The sequence below is a fragment of the Notothenia rossii genome, assembly GCF_949606895.1.
Source record: "Notothenia rossii genome assembly, chromosome: 1".
Taxonomy (NCBI): Eukaryota; Metazoa; Chordata; class Actinopteri; order Perciformes; family Nototheniidae; genus Notothenia; species Notothenia rossii.
The window spans coordinates 10596697-10610604 of record NC_136912.1 but is presented as its reverse complement, the minus strand read 5'-3'; the positions used below and the strand labels follow the sequence as shown (position 1 = coordinate 10610604).

The 13908-nt window shown below is 41.5% G+C and overlaps 1 protein-coding gene across 1 annotated transcript in view; it reads left to right on the top strand.

The window, feature by feature from the left end:
- Positions 1 to 13908, top strand: part of mad1l1 (mitotic arrest deficient 1 like 1) — a 77419-nt gene that overhangs the window by 25694 nt on the left and 37817 nt on the right. The window contains exon 14 of the mRNA XM_079691312.1: positions 12161 to 12500. Within this exon, the coding sequence (XP_079547438.1) occupies positions 12161 to 12500 (340 nt within the window). The remainder of the gene's footprint in view (positions 1 to 12160; positions 12501 to 13908) is intronic.

The window sequence follows — 13908 nt, the reverse complement described above, 5'->3', positions numbered from 1 at the left end:
GGGACTTCTGATTTGTACCCATCTGGTACTGTTACTTCTTACTGAGCCGGTACGGCGGTACTCAGTACTCAGTAGATGCGTCATGAGGTCCCGCCACCGCTTTGCCCGCCTCGCCCCCGGAGCAGCAGTCTTCATCGCCCCAAACACCGCCACCCCTCCGGCGGACCACAAGTGCCAGAGGACCTCGGCAAAACAGAGCCTGCCTAGTTATATTTAAACAAGTTCCCAACTCGCCTGTACAGTGGGGTAAGGCGCTCATTTAGCAGCTCATGGTTTCAAAACAGAGATTGGCTGGAATTTCCTGTAAAAAAGATGCCATCTTCTGCTAAGCATGTAGACATTTCGGTTCAAATACATCTAACTCAGATGCCTTTACCACAATTGTACCAGAGTACCAAACGCTGTCTCCTGGTACTCATCTGAGTAACTCACTAAAAATGAAATGCTATATGACAGTAAAACAAGAATAGAGTTTAAAAGGGGAGCGATTTGTAAAATATCCATAAAGAAATAGAAAATCTGTTTACAGTTCTGTTTCATATGGATGTTCAGAGATGTATCCATAGATCTCTTAATGTTGCTCTCAAAGTGCACCAGATTGATGCTTTTAACTTCAATTTTAAAAATCTTGTGCTAGATCCACTCCCCACTTATAAAAATAGCACTTTACCCCTGCACCCCCTCTAACCTCAGATGCACCATGAGTCATTTTGTTTACGTACAGTGAGCCTTTCTAAAATAGACAGTAAAGAGACAAACCCACCAGCATTATAGGACATACTATGACTTTGAGCCAAATTCTTGTTTTTGTGCTGTATAAATAAATGGACTTGAAACAGTTGCTGATTTAGAGTACTGGCACCTTTTTTATTCCAATTCAAGCACTAGTAGCAACATACATCTGAGTAATGGATATCTAATCTGTTCGGCCCCTACTGGTGGATAAAGCATGTGTTTTATTTCCCGTTAGTAATTTGGGTAAAGCAATCCTTTTTAAATGCACTTGTGATTCTTTGCGACGAGTAAAGTCCATTTGAAAAGGAGATTGACTTTTTACCCAATAAAAAAAAAAAAAAACGGCTAAATTGTGTTTTGATGATGAGACTCGTGGTTTGTGACTCATCTGTCTCGCCAGTCCACTTCACTTTAGTCCATGTGGTTTACGGGTGTGTGTAAGTGCGCTTTTTCTTCGTTATTTTTTTATAGTACCCCTCTGCTCTCCCCTCTGCTCACCATTAGTGTCACCTGTTCCATCAGTGACTCATGTGTCCCCTGCGGTTGCGTCTGTTTTTAACTCGGCTGTATAAATCGCTCTGAAACATCCACTTATGTACTAAAAACAGACATTGTTCCCTGGACTTCGAGTCTCTCGGTCCCGCCTGCTTCTCTTTCTCCTGCTCTTGATCTTCTGCTCTCTCCCTGCCTCTTGCTCTTTTTCACAACAGACTCTGCTCTCTGGTATTAGATGTGTTGTTATTGTTGTTCTATGAATAAGAGATATGTAGCCTCTGGCGCTTAGAATGGAGCTGCACTGTAAATACTGTGTGGAAAAGAAGGCTTTATATATGCATGTTCACACACACACACACACACACACACACACACACACACACACACACACACACACACACACACACACACACACACACACACACACACACACACACACACACACACACACACACACACACACACACACACACACACGGGCTGTAGCGATACACTAATCTCACAATACGATACACGATATTGAGCTCACGATACGATATATATCACGATATTCAGCCAACGATACGATTCGATACACTTACATCATTTTCTGAAAGATTTTAAAGGGACAGTGTGATTTTGGTGACATCTTGTGAGTGTTCCATTGACTTAGATTGAATTAATTCAACTGAAAACTGAAAGCATCAATTATACAATATATGGCTCTGACTAGACAGAGAGTCTACAGCAGGGGTGTCCAAACTTTTTTTCCTGAGGGCCACATACAGAAAAATATACGAAGGACTGGGCCACTCACTAGACGTGAAGTATACTGCCTCACTTCTAATGCACTAATATTGGTAAAATCAATCAAATGCAGATAAATTACGTTTGATAATTGAACATGTTTGAAGAAAAAAAGCCTCCATCACAGCTCTCCATTAGTAGATTTTAATTTTGTTTTTTACAAATAAATAAATAATTGGGCTTGTTAACACATCAACTAATGTTTGTTAAAAAATTCAACTTTAATTGACTGAATTTATTAAGTATTTGGGCTTATTAACACATGAAAACTGTGTGTATATTTTTAACTCACCAGTAATGGGAAGAATGTTGCACTCAGTGGGAGCAGTGATGCTGCGCTTTGGTCTGAAGGATAGCTGGCAGGTCAGGAGTAAGTTTGGTGGTTGAGATGCGAAGGACGTCACAGAGATGGCTGTCGGTCATTCTGGTTCTCAATCTGCTTTTGTTCAGCGTTAACAGAGAAAATGTCTGCTCACAGATGTATGTTGAGCCAAACAGACTCATCATTCGTTTTGCGTGGCGTCTCATCAGAGGAAACTTGGCCTTTTCCAAGCTCCGGTAGAAGTCAGGTAGGGAGAGAAGCTGATGTTGATTCTTCAGAGAATCATCACACTGCATTTCAATCAGTTCTAATTGCAGACTCTCTTCCACTTCTTCTGCATCCATTGAAAACGGAGCCGCAAACAGTGTGATTTTCTTCTCAATGACAGAAAAATCTTGAAAGCGCCGACTGAACTCTGTAATGAGAGATGTGATCACAGACACATATTCTCCCATTTTAGCAGAGAGGGCATCTGGAAACGCGCATTTGATTTCGGTCAGCGTGGGGAAGTGCGCTACATTGAAGTTGCGCAGTTGTGACTCGAAGAGACGGAGCTTCGCACGGAATGCTTTCATGTGCGCATACAGCTGTGATACCAGCTGCTCTTTGCCTTGTAGTCTCTTGTTCAGGGTGTTGAGATGATCAGTGAGATCAACTAAAAAAGCCAGGTCTGCCAACCATAAAGGGTCACTGAGCTCATGCAGAGGTCTGCCCTTTTCTTTCAAAAACGTGTCGATATTTGATCTCAGGGAATAAAACCGCTGCAGCACAGAGCCACGGCTAAGCCAGCGCACATCAGAATGGTAGAGTAGGTCCCCGTATTCAGCATCGACATCAGAGAGGAACGCTTGAAATTCTCTGTGGTAGAGCCCTCGTGCCCGAATTATATTGACAGTTTTCACAACTGTGTTCATCACATCGCCAAGCTGGACTGACTTGGCACAGAGGGCTTCTTGGTGGATGATGCAGTGCATTTTGACAGCCTCCCCTCCGCTCTCTCGCACCTTGGCGCATACCATAGATGCCATTCCTTTGCGCTCGCCTGTCATTGCTGGAGCCCCATCCGTTGTTAGTCCACACAGCTTGTCCCATTTAAGTCCAATCGAGTCAATTGCATCTGACACAGCTTCAAAAATGTCCTTACCAGTTGTTGTCCCCTTTAGACTCCGAAGATCAAGCAGTTCCTCCGTAATGCAAAAATTATCATCAACTCCCCGCAAAAAGATTAACAGCTGTGCAGTGTCCGTGGCATCTGTACTCTCATCACATGCAATCGAGTAAAAATCACAAGCACAAGCTTTATCTGACACTTGCTGCTTTAAGTTAGCCGACAAGTCTTCAATTCGCCGCACAACCGTATTTCTAGACATGCTAACGTTGTTAAAATCCTGCATTTTCTCCGGGCACATTATTCCCACGACTTTAGTGAGGCACTGTTTGATGAAGTCACCGTCTGAGAAAGATTTCCCATGTAGGGCAATGAGTTGAGCTACTTCATAACTGGCTATTGTAGCATTTTCTTGAGCTTTGTTTGCACGGAAAAAAAACTGTTGCTGGGTTAGCAGGCTAGCTGTCATTTGCTTCACCTTCTCTTCCCGCTCGGCGCCAGTGTAGGACGTGAAGGTCTGATGTTTCGTCTCGTAATGTCGTCGTACATTGTACTCTTTCATAACGGCAACCGTTTCATTGCAAATCAAACACACACACTTCCCCTTGGTTTCTATGAAAAAATATTCATTTTTCCACCGAGTCTGAAATTTTCTGCACTCACTTGCGATCTTGCGTCTTTTTGGTTCCGCCATTTCTGGTGACCCTGAGCAAATTTTTTCTTTGATTGCTTGCTTTGTAGGGACGCTGCCTTGTTAAAGACAGTAGCTCCATCTAGTGTTGAAACTAAGAAGTACAATACAGTTAAACGCAAATATTATGTGTGGGCCATAGTCCATTATACTTTTAGACTTTGAAACGGGCCAATTAAAAATGGTTGGCGGGCCGCAGTTGGCCCGCGGGCCGTAGTTTGGACACCCCTGGTCTACAGCTTGCAAATGCTGGACAAAATGACTCAAAAGATGTGGTGAGAACATTTGTTTCATTTATTGAAACAGTGCCAACTGTAGCTTACAAGCCTTTGAAACTTAAGTACATAAAGTGCAGTATCACAATGGACAATGGAGAATTAAAAGATGCAGCAGGTGTCCTGTTCTGAACAGATTCTTTTACAGCATTTTTAGCTTAACACAGAATATGAGGTAGCCAATAATTCAAGTCACTAAGAACAACGTTTAATGTAAAATGTACCTGCCAATAATTCAAGTCCAAAGGAGTAACATTTAAGCCAAAAACACTAAACAGAAAGGCTCCTCTCTACATAACTGCATCTACATTCTCTTCAGATTTTTGTTCAGGAATATAATCTGATCAACGTGGTCTGGGAGAAGTGCACTTCTCTGAGCAGTGACGATGGCCCATTCCCAAACCGCCCCCTACACCCTACCCCTCCGTTTGCGCGTTCACGCGGAGGGTCCGCCTACGAGTGTGGAGCGGTGTGGAGGGGGAGTGGGCTATCAAGCCCTCAAACAGCGAGTCTGCAGCGCTGCTGACTTGAGACCGGTCTCTACCTGACCGGAGTCGCGCTGTGTGTCAGCGGAAACTAGTAGTTCCAGCAAACATCCACTGATAAACTGCGATGTTAACAACCTCATGCTAACCTCATATGTTTTAACTTAGGATCATACCTGTGTTTAGTCTAGAAAAAGGTAAATGTGTGCATTTTATTATAAAGTTGTGTATATTTACAGACCGTTGCAAAAACTAAGAAGCTTATAAACATCAGGTTTAAAACTAAAAGAGCTTTGAAACACAATGAAAGATGTTAGGAGTTTTATTTGAGTTATTAATTTAAACTTTTTGTCTAAGAGATGCTGATTTGAAACCGTTGTTACATACAGTTACGGCATTTCCTGTTTCTGCCGGAGAGAGGGGAGGCCGTCCCAAAGCTTGCTGCTGTATTTACTCCCTCCATCTGACAGGAGGGAGCCTCGTTGAGCTGCGAATGTGGCTACAGACGGAGTTCACTCCGTCGAGGGAGTGGTTTGGGATTGGGCCGATATCTCCGGCGGTAGAGAAGACCCTCTCCAGTGTGGTTAATGTTTGCCGCCATTCTCCTGAACCGCTTCGCACTCACTGCGAGAAGAAGACACCGGCGTCTGTGTATCTAGAAATGCGCTACAGCGACACTAGCGGCTCGGCTGGCTGACGTAATCGCTCTTCATGCAAAGCGAACGGGGGGGAATGGGCAGCGAGCAGAGTGCCAGGCGGAACACGGGAGATTTGAATGGGAGTTAATGTATCGATACCCGCGGCTGAAATATCGATACTTTCTCGGGAAACAAAATATCGATATATATCGCAGGATCGATTAAATTGCACAGCCACACACACACACACACACACACACACACACACACACACACACACACACACACACACACACACACACACACACACACACACACACACACACACACACACACACACGATAGCCCAACTTTAATATTAAGCAGTTTGTTTACATTCAGTTTGAAACGTAGCCAATTTGGCCTTTTTGTGACGTTGTAGCAGAGAACTTAATTATGATTTACAAACACATTTTACTCCACTTTAAACTGGCCCTATTCTGCTCATTTCCAGGTTCATATTTGTATGTTGTCTCTACTGTGACATGTCTCCATGCTTTAATGTTAAAAAGGGGTCTTTATTTTTCTCATACTGCTTGTGCTGCAGCACCTCTTTTCACCCTCTGTCTGAAACCAGAGCCCAGTCTGCTCTGATTGGTTAGTTGGCCGGCTCTGTTGTGATTGGTCAACCGCTTCGAGATGTCCCGCCCCTTAGCCTATCACGTACAATGTGTTGGATCGCTAGCCAATAGAAGCACAAAAGTAAAAAATTGAGGTCACTATGATCCTGACATAGTGACTCAGGGAACTTTCCTTTTGGGTTTATCTTTTGCAGACCATTTACATGCACACAAACCTATACAACACACTATACGAAAGGAAACCCCCCCCGCCCCCCCCCCCTCAAAGCATAATAAGGCCTCTTTAAATGAAGACTTGGTGTGCAGTGAAAGGTAATAATGCCTTACTCCAGTTGGTCCCTGTTTTGAATGTTCAGTTATTGTTTTCTATTTCAGAGGATCAATCCTAATCACATGATTATTATTTTTTGTTAAAATGGATGAAGACAGAAAATTGCCCTTTTCCATGTTCTCACTTTAATGTGATATATGAGGAGAGAACTAATTAAAAATAAGATTATGCTGTGTGTTGGCTTACTCTGAAAGTGATATGGTTCAGTGCCAAAGACAAATGCTTTTGTTTTGTTTTTGCCGTCGAGAAGTCAATTAAATCTTTGCCCCTCAGCTCAGTCCAGGCATCCAAAAAAGTTAAATATGAATTCCACAGGAAAATCTTCTTAATTGTCTTTAGCTTGACCTCATTTTAAAGATTTATGTCTGAAAGAGTTTTTGTTTTTTGACAGCACGTAGCTTTTGGCTGCGTTTTTGAAGACTTTACTGTTCTTTTTGTGCTGCGTTTACAGCTCAAATCTACATATCTGTCTCACACTATCTGGCTCTCCTTCCCTTTTTGCTTCGCTGTTTATCACACACACACACACACACACACACACACACACACACACACACACACACACACACACACACACACACACACACACACACACACACACACACACACACACACACACACAAGCATCCTTGAATAAACCCCTCCTTATGTACAACTTCAAAAGACTTACGCAGGACGAAAATAGGCCTTGACTTTATCTGGCTGTGACGTGTAAGCAGTCCGGTTGAAAATGTTTTGATATAAATACACACATTCTCTGCTCCTCATTTTAGAACGCTCAATCCTTTTAAATTATACAAAGCGTTATTTATAAGCGTGCACGGCATATTCCCTTCATCCGTGCTACTTTTCCTCCACGCTGTAGGCGATATCACCCTAACCCTCTTTTGTTTTTCATCGTGTTCTTCTCCGTGTCCTTCGCTGCTTCCCATCTTTATATTCCTTTTCTGCTCATCTGCTTCTTGCTCTCCCACACGCCTGCAGTTTATTTTGCAATCGTCGCTTTGGGGTATATGGAATCTAATTTAGCCAGTAATCAAGAGCTGTGATTGGTGTGTGTGTGTTCCTCTGTGTTTATATTGGCATTAAGCTGAGATAGACTCTCCTCATTTTCCCATTTCTCCCGCCTCAGAAGAACAAACAAAGAAAGAAAAGAAAGTAATCACGCTTTAGGACTTTTCAATAACATCAATCTGTTCACAACTCATCGTTTGTCATGTCATTTTGTGTTAGTCTGTATGATGGATACATTGCTAGTAAATTATAATAATGGCAACTAAATAAAATGAAACTCTTGTGTTTCCAGTGAGTTTTTGTTATGACACTTTTAGTTCAACTATTGAAATGGCCTATATAGATATTGTTGCAGTGTGTGTTAGGGCTGCACGATATTGAAAAAAAATGACATTGCGATATATTTTTCCCCCTGCGATATATATTGCGTTTTTTTTAACTAAATTTAACCGGATGAAGGATTTTAGTCACGGACGTCTGGATCTTAACTGGTTGACTCATCATACCTTAAGTCATGATCTAACATGTCATGATAATGCATGTTGCTTACCCTCAAATAAGGGGGTTCATCTGTGAATGAAGAAGAGAAGAACCTTTTTGTCCAAAATAGTTCCAGATGGCAGATGGCAGATTGTCCTCCTTTGCCTCGCTAATTTTTTACCAGTGTTTTGATGGTCTGCAAACTAGCGCGGCGGGGTCTGCTGTGATCTGATCAAGAATGATTGTGATTGGTAGTTTGCTGTGCATGCAGAGCCAGCATGTCACTCACTCTCGTACCCCTGACATGAGAGCCGCGCAAGTTTTCCTTTTGTAGCAAGCAGCAAAATAATTGTAACATGACGTGTTTGAGTTAATGTACCTACTTAATATCGCACGTCCTAAAAAAATTAAAAATAAAATCGCACATCCCTGCGATGTGAATATCGCGCATATGCATATCGCGGTTATCGCCATGACACGATATATCGTTCAGCTCTAGTGTGTGTGTGTGTGTGTGTGTGTGTGTGTGTGTGTGTGTGTGTGTGTGTGTGTGTGTGTGTGTGTGTGTGTGTGTGTGTGTGTGTGTGTGTGTGTGTGTGTGTGTGTGTGTGTGTGTGTGTGTGTGTGTGTGTGTGTGTGTGTGTGTGTGTGTGTGTGTGTGTGTGTGTGTGTGTGTGTGTGTGTGTGTGTGTGTGTGTGTGTGTGTGTGTGTGTGTATATATATAGAGAAGGTGTCTAAGGTTAAAACACAGCATTGCACAACAGCACATTAATAAATACTTGTTTGCTGTGAATCAGTGGAAGGTTTTTGCTGCTGTGGTCGACTCCGCTCTGTGCTGAGGGCAGAGAGCGGCATGCTGGGAACTAAAGCAGGTAGGCAGTCTGATGCTCATAACTTCGCAGTATGCTCCTGTAGCCTCTGCACAGAAGATTTTGGCAGGCTAGATAAAAGAAAAAGAGTCAAAGTTACATAGAAAATGAATATCTTTAGATACAGAACTTTGGAAATAAAGCTTCTTGTTTGATTTCCAAATGCCCCGTCTCCTACACAAGCAGACCTGCTTCGTGCATGCTGTGTTGGCGTCAACACTTATTGCACTGAATAAATGGGCACAGAAGGTACAAAGTGAATCATTAAACTATGGTCTATGTTGTTAAAGTCTAGTTGGTTTCATATCCATGCAAATTAGTTTGTATTCACCTGTTTTTAATGCACATTTTATTAACAGCTTAAATGGAAACAAGTTGAAATGCTGCCAACATTTTTATGGCTGAGGTTGAAAATTGAAAGTGCGATGAAAACACGAATGTCTGAAATGAAAAGCCCAATACATAAGAATGGTTAGAAATGTAAAACTGAAAGCATTTGGGAAGAATATGTTTCTGGTTATCTGAATTGTTCTTTTTGACGAAGAACTGAATTACAGATACACGTACTATATCCAGTCTAGCTATTAAAGTAGTCCGATTATGCTTGTTTAGATTTTCCCTTTCCTGTCGTGTGTTATACAGGTTTGTGTGCATGTAAATGGTCTGCAAAGGCTCAAATCCCTGTATTCCCGTTTCTCTGCACTGTGCCGAATATGTTTTTGTTCATTCACTTTAAGATACAGTTTTGTCCCATTACCAAGAAAGTTCAGACTTGAGTAACCAAGGAACACATCTATGTATCTAAATCAAATAATGGTAACCAAAGAGAATACAGACACGGCCATCCAAAATCTTTCACTTGTGCTTTAGTTAACACAAATAAATAAGGTTAAACGGCCACAGAGGTTGTTCAAATGTACATGTTTTTGTTGAACCATTGACACTGAGAGCATAGATCAGGGGTCTGCAACCTTTTTGACCAAAAGAGCCATTTTGCTCCTTTTTCCAAAACATTTTTTTGTCTGGAGCCGCAAAACATATTTCATAGCTTGATAGCTAATAAAGTTGTATTTATTGTTATATCAGACAAAAACTATTTTTTTTTGCATTTATTAGGCTATTTATTACATTATATAAAACTGTTAACCTCTAATAAGAAACAAAGAACTCCTACAAGGAGAATTACAAATAATACACAGGCCTACTTTAAAAATAAATTAAACACAGCACTTGAGGAGTCATCTGCACATTTGAAGGAAAAAAAATATTATTAAAATGGGCCGACTTTGAAATAAATAAAACATATAGCTGCACCCTAAAAAGAGTTAAAGGTAGGGTAGGTAAGAATGGAGAAACCAGCTCGAGTGCGCTAGAATTTGAAAATACACAACCGGAACAAATAGGCCTCTTCCTTCAGACTTCCTTACAGAGCCCCTCCTCCAACACACACGAACGTGAACATGACCAATGAGGGCACGAGATAAGTTTGTGCACAGATGGAAGGCTGACAGGCAGGTAGGCCATCCAGTTATTTTAGCCGGGCCGGCTCAGATGATTGGTCGTGCGTTTTACAGCGCTACGGCTTCCACAGATTAATTTTTGTATGTATTTATTGTCAAAGCATTTCATATATTCATTGCTATCGGTATGTTAAGAGCATTCCATGGAATATAACAAAAACTGTTTTCTGAAATAAATGACATACCCCATTGAATTATGACTGAAGATCGTCAGCTGTCTTCCTCTCCCGTGTTGTTCCTCGATACGTAAAGGCTGCAGCACCTTTGACAACTTCTCTCTACATATCAAACATACCGGTAAACCAGCATCGTTTGCTGTGAAAGCATAGAACTCTATCCACACAGAATTAAATCCTGTGTTCCTCCGGTACTTTTCTATGATTTATCCATAGTTCGCTCATCGAGCCGGGGGTCAGGTTATTCGCCTCCAAGAAAAGGCGCTCGCGCGGGACCGTAGCAGGATGTGACGCATATTTGAGTTGACCTAATTAAAACCGTTTTGTTTTTTATTTATGTGTCACAGTATCACCTCAAAATACAAGATACGAAACATTTTCAACCGTGCAACAAAATATAAATAGTCCTAAAAATACTTTTATTTAATCTCCTTCTTATTTTTGTCTAAACTCAAGGGAGCCAGAGCAGAGGGCTTAAAGGGCCGCATGCGGCCCGAGGGCCGCGGGTTGCCGACCCCTGGCATAGATGGATGTATTGGAAAGCCCTTTTGTGCCCACACTTCACCTCCCATCTCCTCCCTGTGTATTCCTCTGAATCACAGTCGGCACATTCTCTCGGATGGTTCCCAGTGAACTCTTCCCGGCCTTTTGATTATGAAAGTCTGTTCAAGCCATTCTGCCTTGTCCATGTTTTCCGCACATACACTTCACAGAAATGCGTGAGCACAATGAATGTTTTCATTTCTTATGCAGGCTTATCTGGTGTTCGATGTGCTCGGGTCCTGTGTGGCAAACATATTCTTAAAGCCTGCGAGTTATTATGTGGGAGGACTGTAGATTGGTTAGATAGTTAAAGGGGGAGGATTTCAAATGCTGTTTACAATATGAAAAAGGGTAGGAAACAGCACTGAGGTGTGTTGGCGACATTTTCTTTCCGAAAAACCTTTCAGCCTGCGTTCTTCATCATCCAGACCTGCATTTGAATACATTACTTGCAGATTCCTGCCCTTTTGTTGTTATTTACAACTGACCCAATTTATTTATTATCATTTGATGCTTTTATTAAGTTCTAACAGATTATTCTTGTCGGGTTGTTTGTTGGAACCATTTGAAGATGTCCCTGAGAAACTGTGATGGTTGTGTCTTTTAAGCATTTTAAATCAAATTAAATGTTGCCCAACTTTTTTTCCAGTCACCTACAGATACAAATACACAAATATACAAATGGGAGTACCTTGCAGACTCCAGCTATATAAATACGAATATTTACCAATATGCCAAGGTGTATGTGCAATTATATTTAACATGAAGGATATATCCCGATCAGCAGCTCTTTTAATAACCTGCAATGTTTCTCCTTTGGCACAATACAGATGTGATTGACAGCTCTGAGGTATCCATTATTTGATAACTATATTATTTAGGGTTTTATTTTATAAGCAAAATAGTAATCCACTAATTGTTAATTACAGTGACTGTTGTTGCCACGCGGTCAGTTATGTTTTTTTTTGCTACACTTCCAAAGGCCATATGTGAATTACTGTGGGTAATGGTCATTTTAATTGTAACTTAGCCTATGTGAACTCCACTAAAAACTGTGTGAATGTGTGATAGCCTCTCTGTAAAACAGCTTGTACAAATAAGTGTGTGTGCATTAGTGCATGCCCTCAATGTTATCCTCCTCAACTTGCAGAATTGACGGAGGGTCTGACCTTTGTCTTTTTGTCTCAGGGTGACTACGACCCCATCAAAACCCGAGTTCTCCACTTCAAGATGAACCCTACCACCGTTGCCAAGCAACAGCGCCAGCAAGATATTGATGCTCTCCGGGAGGAAGTGACACGTCTCTGGGAACTCGTGCGCTCGCTGCAGGAAGGAGGCGCCATGGTCCAAGGCGACTCAAGCATCAACGCCAGCCTCAGCCTCAGCCTGCCGCCATCCAAGGAGGTCGTGGGTAAGATCAACGCACCAACTGACGTCTGTTTCATTTGGATTGTCTATGAGTTATTACTTACTCTGACACACCAATGTATTGCTATGTGTGTACTTCTACTGTCACTCTCCCCATGGTCAGAGGTGGGAAGCAGTGGAGTACAAATACTTTGTTACTATACTTAGGTACATTTTTTCTGGTATCAGTACTTTACTCTACTACTTATTTTTCTGACAACTTTTTACTTTTACTTCTTACATGTTGAACACAAATACCTGTACTTTCTACTTGTTACATTTTCCAAACAGGCTGGTTCCTTTAGTTTGAATGTGTGTTTGTTGGCGTGATCATTATTATTTAGAGTCATTGCGTGCCCAATGATTTGAACACGATCCTTGTATCCATCATTTCCTGGTCTTCTCTAAAGAAGAGGGACCAATGAAAACGTTGTCATGTTGCCGTTGTTCAGCATGGAAACATTCATTAGCTAACAACAACATTATTGTTCTATTAATATAAAGGGAGGTCAGGTACTCTTTAAAACAGCTGCTAGTTATGGGTACTTTTTACTGAAGTAAATTTCAAAGCACATACTTCTTTACTTTTACTTGAGGAAAGAAGTTTAGTCGTACTTCTACTTTTACCAGAGTATTTTTTAACACGAGTATCTGTACTTCTACTTGAGAAAAGGATGTGTGTACTTGTACATGTCCACTCCACGTGTCTGAGGAAAGAGTGTGTCGTAAGCTCCACGCTCTGTAAATTCCCCTCAGACATATGTGTCATTTCATTTGTGATACTGGGCTATATAAATACAATTTGATTTGAATTTAAACAGTACAATTTATAGAAGGACTCATTCAGAATTGGCTCATTAGTTGGAACCAACCGTGAATAAAATAAAATGGATGGACAGTGGCCTTTTTACATTTCATTGTCCATCACATTTCCATTACCATACATTATTTATGGTGCTGAACATGGACACTTGGATTATGGGCAACATGATAGCCTCTCACACACAGCCCAGACTACATTAATGTAGGACACAGGCACATACATGTTTTAACATAAGCTAGAATTATTTATAGCTAGTTTAATTTTTGTTTTTAGCAGCTCTATAGCTCGCGAGTCAGTTGCCCGACCATCCACACTTTGGCGGACACAGGTTTTCCCCCTGGAGTCTCAAATGTGTCTCGGATATCAAGTTGTGTGTGCGTGTGAAACATGAAAGCATGGATTCTTGCGTGTTCGCTTCCATTTGGGATTTTTTCTTTTTACATCATTATGACATGTGTTCAGTTCCTCTTCCCTTTTGGACAAATGGAAGTTTTTCAAAGAGAAAACACTGTAATGGCGGGGACCTAAAGCAGAGTAAGAAGGGAATTGCTTCATTGGTATTTAAGGTCCCTGAGGCCTTTGTCCTCTC